The sequence below is a fragment of the Heterocephalus glaber genome, unplaced genomic scaffold (genome assembly GCF_053883595.1).
Source record: "Heterocephalus glaber isolate CG9 unplaced genomic scaffold, H.glaber_assembly_v1.0 deba00001532, whole genome shotgun sequence".
Taxonomy (NCBI): domain Eukaryota; kingdom Metazoa; phylum Chordata; class Mammalia; order Rodentia; family Bathyergidae; genus Heterocephalus; species Heterocephalus glaber.
This window is the reverse complement of record NW_028258330.1, coordinates 23,773,467-23,798,239: the sequence shown is the minus strand read 5'-3', so window position 1 is coordinate 23,798,239 and position 24,773 is coordinate 23,773,467. Positions and strand designations below refer to the sequence as shown.

Below are 24,773 nucleotides of genomic sequence, written 5' to 3'. Positions count from 1 at the left end.
TTCTGACTCCAGTTCATGAGGTAGCTGAGTTCAAGTCACAAACAAGTCCAAAACCAATGAAGCCAAGTCATTCCTTTCTAAACTTACAAGAGTTCTACATATAAGAACTTGGGTCTAGGGTCATGAGAGCTGCCATTGGCCCCTCCCAGTCCACCTCTGCATTTCAACCTGACCTCCCATACCAGCAGGCGGCTACAGAGGACTGAGACCACAAATGCAGGTTGTATAAGTTTATTTTTCCGATACCACAAGAGACATACAAGAGCAGTGCTTTTCTCTGGGCAGCCCCATGAACCAGACCAGTGTCAAACTATACCCTTGAGTGGCCCCAAAGGTCCCAGAAAGAAGACGACGACTGGACATGTTTGGGCCTCTGCTCCCGGTCTTTGGTAAACAGACTCGAGCTGACGATTTAGACCCCATCTATACTGCATTTAAATCACAGCATTGCTGACTTTCCACTCATGCTTCAGATGACAAAAATGCCACCTCAGATTAATGGGGGGGTGTTTCAGATGAGATGAGATTTGCCCATGGCATATAAACTTTATACTTCATACAGAAGCACTCGCAGAAAGATAGACCTAAAGTAACAGGGAAGACTCTCAACTCTTCACTAAATCAAGATAGCAGGAAACAGGTAAGACAAACACAGGAGCATCTACTTGCTGGAAATGGGTTAGAAGAGAGGCAGGTAGCAGGTACGGCTTTGTTTCTTCCCAAACCTGCTGCCAAATATTCAAAAGGAGCCCAGTGGTATCAGGTATTGCTGACAGGTGGGGACCCTGGAGCCAGATCCAGAAGACCTACCTGGGAGCTGCCCAGGGAAGTACTTATGAATCCAGAAGAAATTAACACTGGTGATGGTGATTTGTCACATGTGTAGGAAGCAGCCATTAAAGACTGAAGAGAAGAGATGCAAGATGTAAGATGCATTTGCTTAGTGGTGTGCAGGTGGGCTGACTGTGGCTCTGCAGGCTGTGGTTGATCCCCTGGTGAAAGGTGACAAAACGCCAGGCCAACCTGTCAGATCATGAGTCAGTCAGTTCCCTCTCACGTCAGGCAGCACAACACTCAGTGGCTCTGACAATCAACATAGAGAAATGACACCACTTTAATGTAATGATGCTAAAGACGTGAAGTAAGGAAGAGACATTCATGTTCTCTGTACAATACATCCATTTACAGAATTGGCCAGTACTGTATACAACATATAAATACAGGATAAAACATTAGAGGTGCATAGAGCATACTTACAGAAGCCAAAAAGTTCACTTTATACATCCAAGAATAGTTAAAAATATAAAAAATATGAAACAGTTTGGAAATGTAAAATGACTTTCACATACACAGGTGCATGGATACACCCACCCCCAGAGTCCAATGTTACGGGGTGGCAAGCAGAGTCACCTGCAAATGTCCATACAGCTGACTCACGAGGTTGACAGATGGCATTTTCATAGGAGACCCAATCCCTGACCCCATTGTCCAAACAGGGCTATTCAAGCTTCCAAAACATCCTGTGGGCTGGTGGATGGCAGAAATAGGAATGTTCCAAACTGGATGCAGCCAACAGAACCAAAGGTCAAACTGGTACCATCAAACTACCAAATGCCTAAACTGTGACCGTGAAGTCAGCAGGTGCTTGATTCCCCCTAGTGGGCAATGGCGGGAATTAATTTAACCCTATGTGGCTTCTTCCTCAACCATCAACTCAAAGTATCAGAAGGTGGCAGGGAGGGGGCAGTGGAAGACTGACATTCCTGCTCAGTTCAGGTGGGTGAGTTCTCTTTGTAGAGAACACAACCTCTAATCTGTTTCAAGTCCCTCTGGGTGTCCGGCAGGCTCCCCTGCCATACCAACTGAGAGGACTCAGGCTAGCCAACCTTGGCGAACCCACAGGTTGCTACCCAGGAAATACTTCCTGAAGACCAGAGGGGTAACCAGTGACAGAGGGCTTTAGCACTGTAAACTGCAGAGGAGGGCAACAGTGCTCTTGCCTAGAGAGACAGAGTCTATCATATCAATGATATTCTGTATACAGATTTAAGATCCATCATTATCAAAATACACACTAAATATACAATTTCTCCAATGGCCATAATTTATTATCTCACCACAAGGCACAATACACAGAGCTTTGAGGGTCCAATACAGTCATCATGACAGAATGCACCACAGCCTTGGCACATGATCATGGCTTTCAGGCTGCATGCACACTGAAGTGAGATACTTTCCACCGTGCTGCTGTCAGTGAACATCTGCAAGGACAGTGATGTACTGTGGCTTGCACCAAAGTTTGCTTTGTGGCTCAGCTGCACCACACTTCCAGCAAGGCTTTTGGGAAAGGTGGGTGAGCTGGAAGAGTAATTAAAGCTGGTGGAACTCAGCTGGAGTTTAGAAAGCTTCCCATAAAAAGCCTGCTTGATGTTAAGCTGGGAGGGGATGGAAGAAGGCTCCAGAGGCTGACTGAGACCTTTCCCTGGCTCTCGGGGTAACTTCCAAAAGGGCAAGTCCATGACAAAGGGCATCCCTTGTAAATGACCCACCAGCTCCAGAGGACTGTGCCCAGCAGCTTTCCTGTTCTCTGCATCTGCCTTAAGAGGAGCCCCCACAGAAGTTTTTTCATTCTTGATGCTAACAGAGGCAGGTGGTGGCTTTGGAACCCAGTCTTCCTTTGCAGTCTGTACCCCATCAGATAAAGAGTTTTTGCTCGGTCCCAACTTCCTACTGGGAAAAACTGGAGGGACATCAGCAGGCAGCGGTGTTGAGTCTGCAGGCCTGGGACACTGAATGGTTGCAGCCATATTCCTAGGGCCAAAAAGCTTTTTCCCTTGGCCTCCAACATTACTCAGAGCCCCAACTGGCTGCTTTGGACCAAAAGAGATCACATTTGGAGATGAGAAACAAGGTGCTCTCGAGGTAGTGAGATCTCCTGGACTTGAAGCAGCATGTGAATTACTGCACCGGGATGCATCCTGGACACCCTTATCTTCAAAATTAAAGGAAGACAGCTGCTCTTTGGAATCCACTTCTTCCAGTTTCCCAGAACAGGTCATCAGATTTGTCACTGGCTGTGGGGAGTCTAGACTTGGAACCAACTTGGAAATCTGGGGTGCTCCAGGAGTCTGGGTGGCCTCTACCCTGCCAAGACTGTTTGCTTCACAACTCTCAGACTGAAGAGGACCCTTCAACACTCTTAAAGAACCAGGGCTGATTTTGCCAATTGTGTGACTGTTTTCCCCAGGATTATGCAAGGATCCTATGCCCAGGGGACCACCATGGCTCTGTCCTTTTGTAAGTGGCAGTTGTGGGGATTCTGGCTTGCTGCCACCATGCGCTGGAGGAAGAACCTTCTCTAGGGGCAAGTTACCCTGTAGCAATTGCATCACAAGTGGGTTGTTGGCCTCCACTGCAGACACAGGCCTGGCCAACCACATGGGTCTTGGCTGGTACTCACTACTGGCCAGCAAGAGGGAGTCTGGGATCTTCTGGGGGACCGCACATACTCGAGAAACCCAGCTCTGAGAAGTAACCACCCCCTCTGTCCTTGTAACCAGACTCAGGTCACTGTGTACCTTGGACAGTGAGGCAGACTGGTTCCAATCATGCTTGGTATCCTTTTCCATCAATGATTCCTTCTTCATTGTGGCTTCACTAGCTGCAGGCTCACTGCTGTCCTCAGTCAGGTGGCCTTCAAAGTCAGACACAGTATCTGTGGATTCGCTATGAGGACTCAGTGCTTCAGAGTCTTCATTGATTTTCAGCTTTTCAATGTCTACTTGCTTGTCCTCGGTGTCCCTGTCACCTATGCCTCCTTGCGGTGGCAAAGTCCAGAGTGAAGTACACTTGTCAGGGGGAGCCACACCCTCCTCAGCTGCCAAGCTCCCAGACAACAAGGCAATGAGGGGAGCTGCTTTCTCCCACTCTTCTCCAACCTGGGGCTCCACAGATGGAAAGTTTTCTCTAGATTCTGGCTCAGACTGGTTCACTACCCTGTCATTCAACAGGATGGGAGTCCAAAGAGCAGCATTATTGGAAGAAAGAGCCTCAGTTCTCAAGCTTTCTTGTCTACTGTAACTTTCCCTCATGGGTAGGCCTGAGTCACCAAGTCCTAATTTGTCATCAAATGGTCTGTCCTGTAGGAAGGCAGTCAGTGATAATTCAGGTGTGGAACTTGGGGTCACATTTATAGGATCCTTCATGGTAGGATTACTGTTGAGAGTCTGGTCAGTTCCTTTTGCTAATGTATCTAGCAATAGAGACTGTACAGGACCATTTTCTAAAGGAACAGTGGCTCCTTGTTCTTCATTGCCCACTTCCCAGGAAGTGGTGCCAGATTCACACTGAGTTCTAGTATCTTGATACAACTCAGGCTGCTCTGCTAACTTCTCAGCCACTGGGGTTTGGGAAGACAGTAATGGTAAAGCCTGGCAAGGCTGGTCCCCAGTGGGAGCAATGGGGGGCTGGGAGGCATCATCCAGGCCACTTGTGAGTATACCTGGAACCCTCTGCAGTGGGCAGTTTTCCTCCTTTCTGTGAGAAGCCAATTCTTCTCTTTTGGCCCTAGACATGGCAGTTCCAGCCTGTGTGTGCTCCTCATTTAGAGGACAAGGCGGCAGTAGTTGTGTTCGCTGTAGATCTGACGTACACTCTCTGGGGGTGCTCGAGGCTCCCCTGGGCTCAGAGTGACCACAGGCCTCACCACCATCACTACTGCTGCCGCCTCTGCCACCTCCCTCATCGGTGGCCCCGCTGCCACCTCCACCCGGGCCACCCCCCCCTCCGATGGCAGTGGTGGCCGTCTCTCGATGACAGTGGTGGCCTCTTGTCCCTCGGGCCTGCAAAGCACGGGCTTTAATGTCTGCAAGGGTTCTGGCACCAGTCCAGCCCCGGCAGGAGGACTCCGTGATGGGGATGATCCGGGGGCATATCTGGTAAGTGGGCTGACCTTTAACCACCCAGGGTGGTTTGATACGTGAAAGTTGAATCTGCAAGAAAAGCACAGGGAAACAATTTTAACTGGGTAACCCAAAATAGGAAGTATAAAGCAAATCTGAGACACTATTAGCTTAGTGGTCATGGCCTAGGGAGTCAATAATCACAGTAAAATGATGGTCCATAATACTACTTCATTCTAAGATTCTGTTGAAGGGTGGTTTATGCCACACTTCTAAATTTATATTCTGGTGGGCTGCATGAGTCACTACAGCAAAGAACCTAACATTATCTAATAAAAGATTAAAAGCTCCAAAGGATTCTGACCTCTAGAGATAATTTTAAGAGTAAATCAAATAGTGAAGAAAGTCACTGCTGAATTACCCCTCCAGCCTTTAAGTTGATCAAGAGACCTCCTTTTAGGCCAGGGATTTAGCTCAGTGGTTCTGGCACCTGCCTCGAAAGCGCAAGATCCAAAGTTCGATCCCCAGTACCAAAAAAAAAAAAAAAAGAAAGCTCCTTTTGTAGAGCTATGCTCCCATATAATTCAAACTAGGGCCCCAGGTTGTCTGTCTTTGCAAAGGAGCTCTATAATCTCATAATCTTCAAAGGAAACTTGGGACCAGGGCCATGAGGAATCAAAGAGCCTCCTACCCGGATGGGTGGGACTTTGGGCTCCTCTTTAGTGGGCTGTGGCTTTTCGGTGTGAACACTTTCAATTGTGTTACGAAAGGACTGACGGTCTTCAAGCCGGGGCTTCTTTTCGGGAAAGGATGCAGAGGCTGCCTGCTCAAAGGATTTCCTTTTCTGATCCTTGGGTTCCTGATCCACAGTATCCTGAGACAAGCAGGGAATTCTGTCTGGAGATGCAGAGGCATGTGCCAAGTTATCCGCCTCTGTCTGGATGTGGGAAGCCACAAGTTCACCAGGGCATTCAGGAACCCCTTGGCCGGATGCTGCAGAGGATACGCTTGGCAGGGGGGGACTGCTCACCCTGGCCGAGCCAGTTTTAGCCTCCCCATCCTCAGAGAGTAGAATGTCTGGTGCCACAGAGTTTGCCTCCTTAGCAACCCCTGCTTGTTCTGGCTCCTGTTTTTTGCACAGACTCCTTCTGCCTCTGGTTTGGAGATCTGGCCGAGATCGTTTCTTAAAATGCCCATCTCGTTGGCGGGCTGCTGGACCATGCTGTGGCTGTGCTGATTCTCCTGGGACATGCAACCCACTCATGACTTCAGTCACCTCCTGGCTCACATTCTGCTGCAATGATTCTTCTTTAGTCAAACCCAATCTGTAAACCAAACTCACACCATCAGATACAGCCTAGAGGACATGTCTCTTATCTCTATCACTAACACACACTCAGATATGTAGATAGAATAAACAGATACATAGCTATACAAATACATAAATATACAGATACATAGATATAACCAATCTATGTGGTGCATAATACTAAAAAATATATATAATAGCATGGCTGTGAATGGCATTAAGCCTCATGACTCAAGTTACTGCAATCTCCACATTCTTGTACAACACAAATGTATTCCAGTCATCTTTTGGTATACACAGAGAACTGGTTCCAAGACTGCCAGTGGAAGCCAAAATCCACAGATCCTCAAATCCCTTATATGAAATGGCATAATATTTGCATTTAGCCTATGTAAATTGTTCTGTATATTTATTTTTGCAGTGGTAGGGCTGGAACACTACCACTGGGTTCATGCATGCCAGACAAGCATTCTGCCTCTGAGCTACACCCCTAGCCCTCTTCCTGTATACAGTAAAGTCTCTGACTTATAAACATTTGAGTCATGAACGTTCACAGGTTTACTGTATAAAACTCACTTTTTGGATACAAATAAATCCGACTTATAAACACTCTCCTGGAACAGAACTCATTCGTTCTTAAGTTAGGGACTTACTGTACTTTAAATCATTTTCACATTATTTTTGGTATCAAACACAATGTAAACAGTTGTTATATTGTGTTGTTAGGGAATAATGACAAAGGGAAAAGTCTATACATGTTCAGTAGAAATGCAATTTTTCCCCTGATATTTTCAAGCCATCGTTGTTTGAACCTGTGGATGGAAAATCTATGGATATGAAAGGCCAATTACCTCTATCCCCTCAAATGCCCACACCAGAGCTCATAGGACCAAGTGCCTTACCTCTGTCCATAATAGTCTTCAAAGAACTTTTCTTTCCACTGTTCTACCTTCTTCTCCTTCTCCATTTCCTGTCGAATCCTGACTTGCATCTCATGGGTGAATTCACCTAGAATGAAACAAGAATTTTTTTTTTTGGTATCGTACCAGGGATTAAACTTGGGACCTTACGCTTGCAAGGCAGGCAACAGAACCACTGAACTAAATCGCCAACCTTGAAACAAGATTTTTGCAGTGACTGCATTCAGGATATTAATGTCTGTCTTACAGACAGCCAAGTCTTCTGGTTCTAGTGTACCACAAAATTTTAAAGGATATGCTCCTCTCATCCAGTGGCCCTTTTACATTAGCTCTTACTCAGGACATATTTAATTAGTCTGTTAGGAGAGAAATTTACTCTCTCCTAAAGTTATCAGTCATTTAAAAGCAAGCAACATTGTTCAAAAAAGCAAAACAATAAGCAAACAAAACACCCAGACTTACTCTCCACGTAGAAAAAGTTAATAAGCAGGCTTACAAGGATGGCCCTTGGCTGACACATGGGAACTTGGATTTCAAGACTTCCCACCACACTGACAGGAGTGGCTGGCTCATTGTCCCTGAACTGTTGACACCAACAATACAATTTATGCTTTCTTTTTTGGAATCTGGGCAGTACCATTCTATATAATTGGCCCAAATAAAAATCCTGAGCACCAATCCTTTAATGAGCACCCCTGGTAAATATTTACTTGTATTGTCACAACTTGTTTCTGGAAGAATTAAATGTGTTCTGTGAACCTCCACATTGAGGGCCTTGGAAGCTTGCGTCTTCTGGCTTTCCCTACATCTCACCCCATATGCCTCCTCCTTTGTAGATTCTATTTTGTATTCTTTTACTATAATAAATTATAGCCCTGAGTTTGACTGTATGTAATCCCTGCAGCAGTCATTAACCCCACAGGTGTCTTGGGGTCCTTTCAACAGTCTCCAAGTATCTTCCACATAAGATTAAATCAAAAGGGGCTGGGGATTTAGCTTAGTGGTTCTGCTGCCTGCCCTGCAAGCGCAAGGACTGGAGTTCTATCCACGGTACCAAAAAAAAAAAAAAGATTAAATCAAAGAAGGCAACATTTGCTCCAAGTGACTATACCCAAGAAGAAAATGGTGAAACTTAACAGGTCAACATCACAATGCACTTTCATCCTTCCAGACAATGCCATGATTATTGGAATAGGTATGTATACTTTTCATGAAAAGGAAATGCACAATGAATTTCCAAGAAAGTGGAAGTCCAAATACCCTGTTACCTTTTCAGAGCTGTGTGGCATGTTAATAACCATTACAATTATCAGTATTGTGATGAAAGCCTGTCTTATACTAAATAATCCTTGAGAAAGAGTCTGGTGAAAAATTGAGTCCTTGGGCTTTACACAGCAAAAAAATGCATGCCACACATGGCAGGAACATCTCAAGCTAATTGAGACAGAATCTACTTACCATCAGCCAGGCGTTCCCTCCAGCTCTGAGCTGCATGGGTGAAAAACTCATTATTAAGTGCACTACTGCTGAGACGCAACAGGCCATCTGTTCCCACCTAAAAGTTGAGGAAAAAAAGTGAAAATAAGAAAATTTGGAAGAGGAGGCCACATACATATAGGCCAAGAAAAGGCTAGGCATCTATACCTGTCTGTCTACTTCAGGAAGAAGGAAGAGGAGCTGCTGCTGGAAGTGTGATGGCAAGGCATGGAAGGTCCGAGAGTTTATCAGGGCACGGAGGTTGGTGTTGACAAGAATAGACCCAGGAGTCTCAAAATCTATCTCTTCTCCTCTATTGCGCTTCATTTGACCTGTGATTTTTGAAGCAAGAAGCAGCAAGGTATAGATTTTCAACTCATTTAAACAAAGCAACAACAACAAAAACAAACAAGCAAATGTCAACTGGTGGGAAAACTCTGGTGGCAGCACCCAATCTACACAGAACTTTGTTCTGTACACAATCTGCTCAATTGTCCATTCTATCCCAATCTGTATGTATGACTGTTCTTTCCAGGTTACTGTTGGTGCCACTGAACCTAATAAATAATCAGGCTTGCCGCCCTTTGAACAGCACTCTGTACTGTGCTGGATTGCAGCCTGAAGAGGACACTCTTCCCACAGAAAATCAGGCAAGGACAGGTTCTGAGCTTCCCTCTGAGGCTGCAAACAGGCTCCACAAATCCCAACTGGAAAAAGGTTAGAAGTTGTCTAAAAGCAAATCTAGTTAAAATACTACAGAAAAACCCGCAGAACCCTTCTGTGAGTGAGGTATGATCTTTAGGCTGAAATTACACTAAAGGTTGTTCAAAGTCAACTGAAATGTCAGTACCTCTCAAAAGCTCTAAAACAAGGGGCCGGGGATTTAGCTCAGTGGTTCTGCCGCCTGCCTCGCAAGCACAAGGTCCTGAGTTCGATCGCCGGTATCAAAAAAATAAAAAATAAAAAAGTAAAATAAATCAAAAGCTCTAAAAAAATTTTTCTTTTATTTGAAAATATCACTACAAAGACAGACTTGTGAGATTTTTAGATTGGGGACTGTTGATGACTTAGAAAATGCAGCAAGACAGCAAACCTAGTTCCCACTTGGGGAATGGTTTATTCTAATTTTCAGAATCCAAAGTTAGTCTTCTTAATGGTTTCACGTGGCCCATTTACAAAAACTCATACTGCATGGGTCCTAAGAAATAAATTCTGAAAGAGCAAATGGCATACTAGCATTGCAGATAATCTTACTGAGGGCAGAAAGTACACAATGTAGAATTACTGAATTTGTGTGTGTCCCCAGAATTCAGTATTTCCATTCAATACACTAACTCATAAATAAGGAAGGGAGAGTTTGATAGAGACTACAGATGTTGAGAACACGCATGAAAGGGTGCTATCAAAATGGATATAGGAATCCTTCAGAGAAGCTTAGAAGCAATTTTCACTCATGCAACCAGTTACAAAGCAATTCCAAGGCAGGCACTGTATACCCTACAGCAGTGATGGTGAACCTTTTAGAGCTTTCAATGATACAAATAGCCTGCTGCAGCACGCGTGCCATAGGTTTGCCACCACTGCCCGACAGGGACAGACCAGAAACAATGTGGCACCATCTTCATATGCAAGGAGGTCATTTAAGGTCTAGCAGAGATCTAGACATGAAATGATCAAAATACAAGGTATAAACAAAAAATAGAGGGCCACCCAAGAAGTAAAAATGAGCTAGAAAAGGAGCTAGAGTAGATGACATCATCTCACTAGGCCTGATGGGGGCCCCTTTACAGGTAGAGAAATGAGTGTCAAGCCACTCACCTGTGGCCGGCTTCCGGAAGCCTTTCAGGAGCGGGGCAGGGTCCCGGGTGACCTCGGCCTGGCCACGAATAGCAGCGCTGCCCAAGGCCAAAGAGCCGCTGCTGCTGCTGGATGGGCTGCCGCTCTCGCCATCGGCGTGGCGGCCTGAGAACCCTGAAGGCACAGCATTCCACTGGTCAAAAGCATTACATGCCGCGCCCATGGCTGTCAGACAAGTTTACTTCTCCCAGGTCTCCCTGATATGCTGCCAGCAATACTGGGGCACTTCCATCTCCCAGGCCTGGGCTGACAGAAATCACCAGTTTATGGTCTGGCTTTAAAATATCACCTTAAGAATGCCAAACCACTGCCTTCATTTGTACAGCACTACACATTTTACAAAGCACTGGCATAATCCTTCACTGAATGTTCATGACTGCCCTGGGAGGCAAAGAGGAGGATGCATGGCAGAGCCCAGCACTAGGAAATACAGCAAGCCTCACAATCACATCATGCTGCCTTCCAGAAGGGCTAAGTCTCATGGTTCTAGCTTAACAGCTCTACTGGCATCACATTGCTGGTCAGAGATGCTAACGGAGGGAAGCCAGGTCCCCAGGATCTGAAGAAAGAGCACTACAATCATGAGAGTACACATACCTGCTGCAGATTCCATGTGGGCCCCATTTACCTTCAGAGGAGTCAGAACAACTCGAGGCAACATCACCCCAGTCTTTTTCTTTTGTTTGTTTGCCTGTATTCCCAGAGGGTATAAAAACAGAGCTTGTGTCATCTGCAGAGCCACAACAGTACTCTCTCTTCACCCTATCCTATCCTTCTCTAACAGAAGAGTTCATGTAGTCAAATCTGCAAGGCAGGACTGAAAATAGCACTAACTAATATTAGTCAAGCATCATCCTGAACTGCAAAGAAGGTACTGTTATTCCCATTTCACAGATAAGGAACTTGCCAGAGCTAGTGTGGCCTGGCCACCATTCAAACAACCAACTCCCAAGCTCATCTTCTCACCACTTGGCACTGTACTATACTCCTCCCTGGATGTTTACATATGTATCAGAATGAAAAGAATTTTCCAGCCAAGTAAAGGAAAAAAATCATTCTGCTCTTGGACTTAATATTCCGTTTTCCTAAGGTCCACTTTTAAATGGTACTAAGATAAAGACTAAATTTACTTTCTCCATTTTTCAAACATGCCACAGCTAACTGTAGGAGAAAGAATCCTATCTTGTGCCTGTCATTCATTCTCCGAGGCTGATCCCAAACTATCCTAACCTGAGAGGAAGCTCTATAGTTGTCCCTGGGACTGGAAAGAGGTCTATTCTGAGATTCTGTAGAACAGGATGCATTTGAAGATGTTTCATCAAGAGATACTGGAAGAGAAAGAAATAAAGATTACTTCCTAGACACTGCTTGGGGTTTTCTCCTTATCTTCTTAAGGCACTTACCATCATTTTCACCACTCACAGTGCTGGCTTCATTAGATCCACAGCTCTCTACATCAGCTGAGTCCTCTGGCTCCTCTCCTTCCATTGCAGCTGTATTTCGAGACCACTGCAGGGCATCCTTCTGTGACAGCAAGTTACAACTCAGGTGAACAAAACCCTACAAATTCTATAAGCACAAGAGTTATTCCTAAATTCATATGCTCTTAGAGAAGAGAGACTTAAGTGTTCTTTCGTTTGTTTCTGCAGTGCTGGGGATAGAACCCAGGACTTTACACATGCTAGCCAAGTACTCTACTACTGAGCTACATTTCTAGCCTGGGAGTTCCAATCGCTTTCTAACTGAGCTCTTTCTCACAAAGTTCTTTCCATAAACATACCATTAGGAAAGTTAGGTATACTTCTGCATTCACTCATTAAACATTTATAGGCTACCTCCTATAAACTACTGCTACATGGTGCTAGTTCCAGGTGGTGGTGGCAGGGAGAACAGGATCTGGGTCCTAACCTCAAGGGACTCACCTGAGTAAGGAGAAAATCAAATGAATTACAATAGAAATGGCAGTTATAGAGGTATACACAAAGAGTTGCAACAGCCAAGAAAAGAGGGCATCTAATTCACTGAGTTAAGGGAAAAGGGATATGAGTCTGTGAATAAGGATAAAGGTGGCAAAGGCTTCTCAAGGCGATGCGTTGTCAGAACTGAATTTTAAAAGAAACCCAGCTACTAGGGAGAAGGGCTGGCTATGGGCAGATGTTAGAAGTTGTAGGTAGTAGGACAAGTAAATGTAAAAAAATATAACAAACTCAGGAATCTAGATTTCGGTAGGGATGTGGGGAACTGGGTAATAGGAGGCTAGACAGATAGCAAGAGGGTAGATGATAAGACAATGTGTGAAGCAACTGAGATTTGGATTGTTCGGTAGTCTCTAAAGGACATTAGCTTGGGAAATGATCTGAGTTTTAGGAATTTCATTCTACAAACCATGGGAAAGCTGGAGGCAGAAGAAGAGTTAATCTATAAGTCTAGTGAAAAATATGGAGGAGTTAAACCTTATAAAACATTGACAACTTGGTGCAGTTGAAAGGATAGCTCTACCCTGCATTCTATCTCCCAACAGGCTCCTTGCAGTCTTAAAGTTGACTGTACTTATTCTCAAAGAGAATTCAGGAGCTGCCTCTCACCTCCTATCTAGGAAGTAGGCTGGGGATGTAGCTCAGAGTAAAGCACTTGCCTAGCTAGCATGCACAAAGTGCTGGGTTCAATCCCTGGCACTGCAAAAAATAAAAATGAAAAATAATCCAGGAAAAGATAATAAATAAATATTGAGAACTGGAAAGAGAGAAGAGCCAAGGCTGGACAAACGACAGAACATCATCATTAAAGAATAGGTAAAATCATGATTCTACCTCTGAAAAATATATCATAAAGTAAAAAAGGGTAACTCATAACCATCTAACATCAATTTCATGAATCTCTTGATCCATTAAGTTTTCACCTATTAATTTTCATTAATTTTAAGGTAAAATTATGCTATCTTACATTAAAATAGAAAACAGCTTTTGGCATCTTTTTCTTTTCCCTATTAGCCATAAATATGCCTCAGAACCAAAAGCTGAGGAAAAATTTTAATATTAATCTTAAAATTATGCTTATTGGCTCTGGTATATAGTTGGAATGATGAAACTAATCTGATTCTTATAGACACAATAAACTAAAATGTTCACTAATGAAGAGATCTATTAAATTGGTACTCTTAACCCCAAAATTCTATCTGTGGCAACAGTATGGAAAAATCATACTGGTAAAATGACGATGGTATCAAAAGGTTCAGACACTGCCAATGGGACAGTAAACAAGCAAAAATCTAAAAAAAAAGCATACAGGTTGAGCATCCCTCCCGTATCCAAAATGCTTGGGCCAGAAGTGTTTTGGGTTCTGGAAATTTTTCAGATTTTGGATTATTTGCATATATACAATGAGATATCTTGGGAAAAGGACCCAAATTTAACATGGAATTCATTTATGTTTTATATACAACTTATAGCATAATTTACATAATATTTTTAATGCTATTGTATTTTAACTGTGACCCATCACTTGAGGCCAAATATAAAATTTCCCATGTATCACCATACTGGCAGTTAAAAATTTGAATTCTGGATTTTTGCCATTAGGAATACGCAAACTGTATACCTTTTTATCAAAGAGCATCATTTCTAAGATATAAAAAGCATTAACTCTATAAAGGAGAAAATTAACATTTCAACTATACTAAAACTAAGACCTACTCACCAAAAGGGACTACAGTATTAATGCAGTGAAAAGGTCAAGTTACCTACACAAATGAAGAATACATTTGCAATATGTTACTTACTAATTAAGACTCTGTAGCTAGACTACATAAATCAGTAAGAAAAAGACAACTCAGAAGAAAAAAAGGTGTGGAACTTGACACTACACAAAAGTGAATATCCAAATGTCCAACAGACACATAAAAAGATATTTAAACCTAACAATAAATACAAAAAATCACAAAAATTAAAAACACACTAAAGGGCCAGGGATTTAGCTCAGTGGTTCCAGCACCTGCCTCAACAGCACAAGGTCCAAAAAAACCCACTAAAAGCCAGGTGTGGTAGTGGACCCCTGTAATCCCAGCACTCGGGAGGCTGAGGCAGAAGGATAGCCACGAGTTCAAGGCTAGCATGGACTATACAGTGAGTTCAAGGCCAGTCTGTACTACACAGTGAAACCCTGTTTTTAAAAAACAAAAACAAAAAACATACACACTGAAGGCTTCAGGTGTAGCTCAATGGCTTGGTAACACTGTCTGACTAGTGTGTACAAGGCCCTGGGGTCCGTCCTGCAGCACCGCAAAAACAAAACAAACCTACAATGAGATACTACCACATCCACCAAAATGGCTAAAGTTAAAAGTCCAACAATACTAAGTAGAGCTGATGTAGAACAGGCATACTGAAAATTGATCCAGCCATTTGAGAATATAGTTTTGCATTATCTGGTACATCTAAAGATACAAATGTCCTGTAACCCAGGGATTTCACTCCTAGGTTTGAATTCTCTGAAGAAAAACATGCATATACACATAAGAAAAAAAAATGCAGAATGTTCATGGTTGTATCATTTGTATAAAAGTAGACTCAATAAAGCTCTCTTTTTTTTTTTGGTACTGGGGATAGAACTTGGGACCTTCTGCTTGTGAGGCAGGCGGCAGAACCACTGAGCTAAATCCTTGGCAAAAGTAGACTTAATAAAGAGTAGTATATTGATTGAGTGGATGATGGTACAATTTAAAAAAAAAAAATGGGTCTGGGGATTTAGCTCAAGTGGTGCTGCTGCCTGCCTCACAAGCGCAAGGTCCCGAGTTCAATCCCCAGTACCAAAAAAACACAAAAACTATAGCTACTTTCAAAAACATGGATTGATCTCAATAAAATATTTAAGGAAAAAAAGCTAGACACAAAAGAACACATATTGTAATGATTCCACTTTGTAAAATTAAAAAAAACAACACAAAAAAACGGCAAAACTAAACTATAGTGTTAGACACAAGTAAGGAACAAGAAAGAATTTCCATAAAGACAGAATAGTAGTTACCTCTAGGAGGAGGAAGAACACGTGGGGATATTAACCATGTTGATGTCTTGACCTAAGTGGTAGTTACAAGGGTGCTGCTCATTTTACTATAATTCATTAAGATGAACACTATAGTTTTACAAAAAAAGTCTGAAGCTCATGGCTCATGCCCATAACACCAGCACCTGGGACCTGGGAGGCTGAGGCTGGAGGGGCTGAAAAAAAAAAAGTCTGAAAATAAAAGATAAAGTATTTCCATCAAGGAAATACTTGATAGGGGCCAGGGATTAAGCTCAGTGACAACGATCCCTCGTACCAAAAAAAACTTGATAGATACATGAATAACCATTTGAAAGAAAGCTGTATAATAATTATAATGACAGGAGAAATATTCATGATACAGTGAGTCAAGCAGTTAAATTATCACAATATGATCCCATCTTCTTGTTTATCGATTTATTTTTGTACCATGGGGGGATTAAACCCAGGAGGACTCATCACTGAGCTGTATCTCCAGCCCTTTTGTTTCTTTCTCTTTCTCTCTCTTTTGGCGATAATGGGGATTAAATCCAGGGCCTTTGTACTGAACTACATATTCCCAGACCCTTTTCATTTTGAGACAGGGTCTCATAAATCACTAGGTTGCTCAGGCTGGGTGTGAACCTGCAATTCTCAGATTCCTAGTGTGCACCACCACACCAAGAAAAATGTAACTTTTTGTGTGATCAAGAAAATAACATTTACCCAGGCCCCGTGTTGTATACCTATAATCTCAGCTATTTGGGAGGTTAAATAAGAGGGTGGAGAATTTGAGGCCCTCTGGGCAACACAGCAGAAGATCCTATCTCAGAGGAGACGGACAGGAAACAAACTGGGGAGCAGATATGAAAGACCATTTTAAAAGAACAATTAAAAGGTCTGGGGATTTAGCTTAGTGGTTCCGCCGCCTGCTCTGCAAGCACAAGTACCCCCCCTCAAAAGAACAATTAAAGAGTATTAAATGTTTTACCAATAGCTAAGTCAAAATGTCCTTCCTCTAGGACCTAAAGTGGAGGAAGGACCATAGTGCTGATTTAATCTGATTAAAGTGATACTACCTGTATACTGTATGCAATTCAAACAACTATGCAAGGTTTCTAAAGCTATTTACATCTCCAGTAGAAAGCAAACAGAATAAGACTTTTAAGAAAATGAAAGCAATCCTAATACTTAATATTTCCATACAAACTCTACAATTTTGATGTTATTAACTTTCTATATATTAACTCTGTAAGTTTGTCAAAAAGGAAACAGAGCTACTGAAAATTACTAGGTGCCAGAAAATGTGTCTCAGACACAAGAACTTAACTTTTCTCTTTTGGCAAAGATTTTCTATTAGAAAGTGTTAAAAAAAAATTAAAAGTAATAAATGGTCTTTTACTGAATCTTTTTGTGTGTTTGAGAAAGGGTCTTGCTGTGTAGTCCAGGCTGGCTTGGAACTCATGGCAACCCTCCTGCTTCAGCCTCTCAAGTACTGTGATTATCACTGAATCCTTACTATGAAGAATAAACTTTATTTACTATTTTTCCTTCAGCTTTATTGCAGCATATTTGACAAATAAAAATTGTACATATTCAAGGTAGACAATGGTTGATTTGATATATCTATACACTGTAGAATGACTACCAATAAAATTACCAAGCCAAATTAACACATCCATCAACACACATACAGTTAAGCGAGGGTAGTGAGGATACTTAAGACCTACTCTCAGCAAATTTCAAGATACTGGGCTATCTAAATGTGAACTATATACTAGAGAAAAGTGTAGCATTAATGTTAAATTTCAGAGTTTGGTAACAGCATTGTGCTTATGCCGGAAAATACCTTTGGATCAGTGTTTACCCCTCATATCACTTCCTCTATTTAAAAAAATTAAGGTATAATTTATATACAGTGGACAGATCTTACATGTACCATCTGATGAGACTGGAGAATATATGTCAAGATACACATTTGCAACACCCCAAAAGTTTCTTGTGGCCCTTACTCAATCATCAGTCTTACCCTGCTCTACCCATCCTATTAGAGCAACAAGTGTTCTGAATTATATCATAAATTACTTTTGCTGTTCTTGGTCTTCATGTAAATGAAATCATACACTATACACCTCTTGATCTGGCTTCTTCCACTCAGGCTAACACTTAAATAGTCAACTGTATTGCTACGTACATCACTAGTTCATTATGTCTTATCAGTGTTCATATATAACAACTGGTATATTCTCCTTTTGATGGACATTTGGGTTATTTTCAGGTTTTGGCTATTAAGATGATGGATGAAATGTAAACTATAAAATACTGCCAAAGCCGGGCATGGTGGCACTTGCCCTAATCTTAGCACTCTATGAGGCTGAGGCAGGAGGATTAAAGCTTAAGCCTAGCTGTGCAATTTAGTAACTTAGTGAGACTCTTGTCTCCAAATGAAAAAAGATAAAAACAGCTGGAGATGTAACTCAATACAAAGACCCTGTGTTCAACCCTCAAAAGCAGAAAAACAAAAACAAAACTTGTCAAATAGATTTCCAAAAACTGACACTCCCAACAGTAACTGTATGAGATCTTGTTCTAGCTGCTCCACATCTTCACCAATATTTGGTAGTGTCAGTCTTACTTTAGCTACTCTAGTGGGAATGCAATGATACCTCCTTGTGGTATTTACTTTCATCTGCCTGATAAAGATATTGAGCACTTTTTTTTAATGTGCTTGTTGGCCATACTGTTATACTCACTCCTTTGGAAGTATCTGTTCAAGTTTTTGCCCCCTTTTTGAGTTTTTCTTTTTGGTACCGGGGATCGAACTCGGGACCTTACGCTTGAGAGGCAGGTGCCGGAACCACTGAGCTAAATCCCCGGCCCCTAGTTTTTCTTTTTTATTAACATGTCTGTTAAATGTATACAATACATTAATAAAGGCAATTGGAAAGAGGCTAATAATGAAAAAAAGCAACCATCAGTAACAATTCTAAATAAAATGTTCTTCCATAAGTAGAACATTTTAAAACATAAAAGTCACAGTGAACAAAATGGAACTAAAATTTAAAGTGACAAAATTTAAACTGCCCATGATTAGATTCTCAAGCAAGCAAACCAGGACTGGTGGCACACATCTATAATCCCAGGTACTCAGAAGGCTGAGGAGGAGGATCACAAATTCAAGAGCAGCCTGGGCAACATAGGGGACTCTGTCTCAAAGCATAATAATAAAAAGAACTTGGGATATAGCTCAGTGGTAGAGCACTCATCTAGCATGCACATCTTGGATTCAGTTCCTAGTATTAAAAAAAAAAGGCAAAACCTCATATCTGCTTCTTCATGGGTCTGATAAACCTTTCCAGAAGAAGAAATCTGTACTGACTCTAAGGTAAAGGCTAATCTGAAGGCTGTTTAATATAAATTATTAAAAACTAAGAACATATCAACCATACAACAGTCCTAGCATCTGAACCAATGCATAATAATGAAGAGCCAAGAGACTCAGATCAGTTAAGGAAATTCAGCCAGGTTTTAAGACTCAAGACCACACTTTAAAAAGTGATCCTAATATCAACAGTGACATAACCAGTGAGAAAACACAATTTTTAACAACAATGAGCATAAACTACATGGGGACCAATTCCACAAAAGAAATATAATCATTTTATTAAAGCATAAAACCTAAATAAATGATCAGCTACACCATGTTCTTAAGATTCAACACTGTAAAGATGTCATTTCTCTTGTTATTTGTAGATTCAATGAAATTCCAGTAAGTTTCAACACAATTTTCTGTAGAACTTGATTCTACAGGGAAAATCCACAAACAGTCAAGAATAAGAAGACAAAAGGTGCTTTTTTTTTTTTGGTACCGGGGATTGAACTCGGGTCCTTGAGTATGCGCAGCAAGCAGCGAAACGACTGAGCTAAATCCTCGGCCCGAGGAAAGATGCTTTTAATAAAACTCTAATAAGTAAATGAGTACTTTAGTGGTTGGTAGTGCCTAAGAGGAGAGAATGAGAATGATTCTACTAAAAAGTATGAGGCTTTTCTGGGGTGGTGAAAATGTTCTGGAACTAGATCCCAATGATGGTTCCATACCTTTATGAATACATTAAAAGAATGAATTGCATGGTCTGTGAATTATATCTCAATAAAAGCAGGTTTAAATGGCTTATGAAATTTGACATAAATTTAATCAAACTTTGTAAAACAAAAACAAATGCTGGGTATGGTGGTGAGCACTGGTTATCCCAGCATTCCGGGACCCTGAAGCAAGAGAATTGCAAGTTCAGGCCCAGTCTCAGCAACTTAGCAAGACTCTGTCTCAAGAAATAAAAAAAAGGGATGGGGATGTAGCTCACTGGACTTCAATCTCCAGTAAAGCATATAACAAACATTTAAGATGTACAGAAAGTTTACAGGTCTAAAGTCAAAATGCAACTTTGGAAAACTGAGACTAAAGTAGTCTTTTAATGACACTTTAATCTTTATGTAAAAAAAAAACCAGTAAAGCAAACTCCACATTATGCTTGAGAAAAGGCTTCATTATTTTTAAAAAATGCATGATACAAAAAATTATTGAATTTGAAGTCTATTTGCATTCTCACAAGCCATTTCAACATTACAGCTGTCAAGAAAGAAAAAGAAGAGCTGTTATTTTTAAAATGAACACATTCTTGGAATTTAAAGAGAAGAAACTGTGTTTTCATTAGTGACAAGAAAGGAGTTTCCATCAACCAGAAATAATTCTCATTTGTGATTTGTCATCTATATCTTCAAGCAAAATTTCTTGCAGATGTTGACCACAGACCTGTTATCTCTTATCTGAAGTCCTTGGGTCTAGATGTGTTTTAGAAATCATTAATTTCTTCTTCGGAAGGCTCAGACAGTACAATCACCAAGTTCCAGGCCAGCCTGGACAACTTAGTAAGATCCTATCTCAAAAAAAAAAGATCCTGTCTCAAAACAATAAACGGGCTGGAAATGTATCTTAGTGGTAGAGCCCTTACCTATCATGTGCAAGGCCCTAGGTTCAATATCCAACACGCATGCGTGCACACATGAAAGAAATGCACATGGATATTTCAAACAAAACCATTTGTAAAATCCTAAGAAATTACATCTCTCAAAAATTTTTTTGAAAGGATTTGGAGATTTTATAATTCTACTTTTCGTAGTTACAAAATATAAAGAATATTTAATGAAAAGAGAGGAAAAGAAAAAAATAGAAAAATAAAAGTACACCCTGGGTCTGGGAGACTCAGGGTGGGCTACTGTGAAAGGGTCAATAAGGGGCTCCTCCTGGTGTCTGTGTCCTTATTTCTCTTCAGAAAACAAGGCTCCAGTGCTGCTACAGATAAGTGAATAAGATCTTGTTAAGGCTTCCAGATCTCAGACTCTTGGTAATTTTTCTGACATACTTCTCTAACATACATTTTCTACAAAAGTGTGGAAATCTGACCTGCTCCTCACATTTGGTCTAAATAGTAAAGTTTCCTTCTCCTATCAAACAGGCAGCTTGATGGTTACACTCTTTTCTTGTTTTCTGACAGGCTTTTCTTTCAACCCAGCCACCAAGCCACAGAGCTCCAAGGTAGTTGGAGAGCACACAGTTCCCAACAGGCAAGGTCTACAGCCCCTTTCAGCTTAAAGAAACTGTAGAAGACAGAGACCTCCACTCCTTCTGCACCCCTAAAAAATTATGGGGATTTACATTTCTCAGGGGGAATATGAGATAGGAGGTAGGGCATGGCAAAGCTGGCTGAGGAAATAAGCAGGACCTGCCAATTATAAAAGCCCAGGATAGCACCAAATAATTCCCAGGACCCCATATGTAGAACTTCTCACGGATTCCCACAAGATGTGGACAACATATAAGGACACAGATACCATGAGGAGCCCACTACCATGATCTTTTCACGGTAGCCCACCCTGAGCCTCCTAGACTCAGGGTGTACTTTTATTTTTGCTCTTTTTCTCTTTTCCTTCCTCTTTTGTTTGGCTCAAGTTCACACTGACAAGCTAGTTTTTCCCTTTACCCCTTTACCCCTCACTTTTCAAATAGAATTTTAGCGCTATTTTTGGCTTGTCTCATTCAATTCTTTGTTCGAGGCAAGAAAGACATGTAATATATTTTTAGGTGGGAAGCTTTTTCTTTTCTTTTCTTTTTTTTTGGGTACTGGGGATCAAACTCGGGTCCTTGTGCTTGCAAGGCAGGCAGCGGAACCACTGAGTTAAATCCCGGGGCCTGGGAAGCTATTTCTAAATGAACTACCCATTAACATTTTATCAATGACCCACCAAGGACTGCAAGATATCTCAGCAAAACTGTTAGATGTCCCAGCACTTGGGAGGCTGAGGTGGGAGGATCACTGCAAGTTCAAGGCCAGCCTAGACTACATAGTAAGTTCAGGCCAGCCAGAACTACATAGCAAAATCCTATCTGAAAAGCAAACACAGGGCCGAGGATTTAGCTCAGTGGCACGATGCCTGCCTCATAAGTGCAAAGTCCTAAGTTCGATCCCCAGTACCAAAAAAAAATTTTTCTTCCCCAAAATAACAAGACCTGAGTTTTCAAGTTTCATTAAGGCAAAAGGCTCAGAATAATGAATGAAAAAAGACTTATTTCACAGCACTATATCATGAAGTTTCAAAATACAAGATAAAAAAAAGGATCGAAAAGTCGTCCAGTCAATAAGATACACATCACACAGGAAGAAATCAGAATTACATCATGCTTCTCAGAAGTATTTTTGGAGAGTGTAAAATAATAACATCTTTTGGAATTCTAAGTCAAATCTTTTTTTTGAGACAGGGTCTCACTATGCAATTCAAGCTGGCCTTGAACTCACTATGTAGCGCAGGCTGGCCTCAAACTAGCAGGAATCATTCTACTTCACCTCCCAAGTGCTGGAATTACAGGGATGCACCACCACACCTGGCACCAAATCATTTATTCAATGTGGAAAACAATAAAGACATATAAGGTCTCAAAATAATTTATCTCCCATGTACCTGTTGTCAATCTCAAGAAGCAATTCTTCTTGAAAGTGCTCTATACTCTACACAGATGTCTCATGTAGAAAATGTGTACATTGGGCCAGGGATTTAGCTCAGTGGTTTCACCGCCTGCTGCGCAAGCGCAAGGACCCAAGTTCAATCCCCAGTACCAAAAATAAAAAAAAAAAAGAAAATGTGCACAAAAACGACAACTACAAAATGAAGGTCTCAGGAATTCTAAGAAACTCAAGATATCACCCAGAAGAAAGATGACAAGAATTTACAAGATGAAAATGAAGGAAGCACCAGGAAACAGCTATGCACATGTCAAAAGGGTAACCAACTATGTCAGTTTGCCTGGTACTTTCCAGGGTTAGTCAAAGTCCTCACCCCAGAAAATTCCTCAGTCTGGGCAAAGGAGGGTGCTGGTCACCCACGTAGACCCAGAGCCAAACCTTCAGCAAGAAAAATGAAATCAATGTGATGGCATATCAAGAGGAATTTTACAGCTTTAAATAACATTGGGCTTCCTCTCTTCTGTTTGTAACCTGTTTTTGTTTTTTATTCTCTTTTATTTAATTTATTTTACAGTATGTTAAACATAGCATGGTTATAGAAGCCAAGACCACACAAGAGGTTTATACTTAAAGATGGGACACTGTCCTCTTCCAACACCATCTCTCATCCAACTCTTCATTCTATTGCTACCTATCCCACAGCCAGGTAGCCAATCTCAGTAGTTTCTCATTTAGTTTGTGTGTTTCTTAGTGCAGACATGATAATATACACATCTGTTTTATTTCCCCTTCATCCTTAGACAAAAGTAATGCATGCTATAAATAGTATTTGAGGTTCAATCTCTATACCACAAAAACCAGAATCAATTAGGGCCGGGGATTTAGCTCAGTGGTGCCATCACTTGCCTCGCAAGTGCAAGGTCCTGAGTTCGATCCCTGGTACCAAAAAAAAAAAAAAAATTAAAAAATTAAAAATAAAAAATGCAGGAGGCAAAATGAGATATCAAAGAGTTTCAATGCCCCTACTCATAAGTAATTATTAAGTTAAAAGAGGATAAAGAGGAGCTTTATAGTGATGAAGGCTGGCATTGCCAGTTCCTACTTTAATAAATGATCAAAATAAACTTCATTAGTAACAGGACAAACTGAAATAATAAGCTACATGAAAGAATGTCCTAAGAACACAGTCTTACTTGTCTGATACACTCTGATAAAGATGCAGAAGTTGAATTTAATCATAAGAAAATACAACCTGATAAACATTCTACAAAATAATTGGTCTATCTTCAAAAAAAGTCAAGGTCATGAAAGGCATGGATAGAGAAGTGTTTTAGATTAAAGGAGACCAAATACCTAAGACAACTACATGCAACACGTAATTCTGAACTCAATTCTTCAAGTATGAAGGATATACACTTGAAAATAATTGCAAACACTTTAATTTGAAGATCAGATAGTAATAATGTTTCAATGTAATTTTCTGAATATGATAACTGTATTGGGTATGTGTAGAATGTTAGTTGGCTCTGAGTTACAACAACAAAATACCTGAGATGAGCTACTTATGGAGAGATTTATTTAGGTTTATGGTTCTGAAGGTTCAAATCCAAGATCAGGTGGCCCCATTTGCCTCTGGAGAGGGTAGAATGTCACAACAGGAATACACATCATATCTCAAACAAGGTAACAGACTAGAGAATATGTTTCCACAATTCCCTTCAAGGGCACTTTGCCAATGACTTAAGGACCACCTACAAGGCCCCACTTCTTCAAGATTACATCACCTCTCAAAAGCACTGCCCTTTAAAGGGACCAAGCCTTTAATCCATTGTCTTTTAGGAGACACTCATCCAAATCATAGCATAGCAAAATGTCCTTAATGACAAGGCATGCATACTAATGGAGTGAGGATTACAGGACTCTAAAATGGCTTAGAAAAAATAAGTTCTTTGTATACCACTTATAACTTTTCTGAAGTTTGTAACTGCTACAAGTTAAAAATAAAAAAATAATAATAATAAAAAAAGCTAGGCACACCTGTAACCTCACAACTCTGGGGCACTGAAGCAGAAGGGTCAAAGCACCATGGGTAACTTAAGAGATTTATTGAGACTCTGTCTCAAAAATAAAAAATAAAATGGGCTGGAGACGTAGTTCAGTATAAAGGCCCTGGTACAATTTACAGTACTGTCACACACACACACACACACACACACACACACACACACACACACACAAAGTGGGTAAAATAATAGACAATTCACAAAGGAAGATA

At 41.2% G+C, this 24,773-nt stretch overlaps 1 protein-coding gene across 4 annotated transcripts in view; it reads right to left on the bottom strand.

Annotated features, from left to right (window-relative positions):
• Positions 1-215: 215 nt before the first annotated feature.
• Positions 216-24,773, bottom strand: part of Asxl1 (ASXL transcriptional regulator 1) — a 61,218-nt gene continuing 36,660 nt past the window's right edge. For 3 of the 4 annotated variants that reach the window (XM_087188849.1, XM_087188851.1, XM_087188850.1), the window contains 10 exons: positions 11,867-11,987; positions 11,694-11,791; positions 11,061-11,154; positions 10,425-10,577; positions 9,457-9,531; positions 8,775-8,938; positions 8,589-8,685; positions 7,113-7,218; positions 5,593-6,226; positions 216-4,991 (listed from right to left, as the gene is read on the bottom strand). In XM_087188849.1, coding sequence (XP_087044975.1) covers positions 2,109-4,991; positions 5,593-6,226; positions 7,113-7,218; positions 8,589-8,685; positions 8,775-8,938; positions 9,457-9,531; positions 10,425-10,577; positions 11,061-11,154; positions 11,694-11,791; positions 11,867-11,987 — 4,425 coding nt within the window. In that variant the 3' untranslated portion in view covers positions 216-2,108. The remainder of the gene's footprint in view (positions 4,992-5,592; positions 6,227-7,112; positions 7,219-8,588; positions 8,686-8,774; positions 8,939-9,456; positions 9,532-10,424; positions 10,578-11,060; positions 11,155-11,693; positions 11,792-11,866; positions 11,988-24,773) is intronic. The other variant, XM_004840577.4, reaches the window with a different exon arrangement.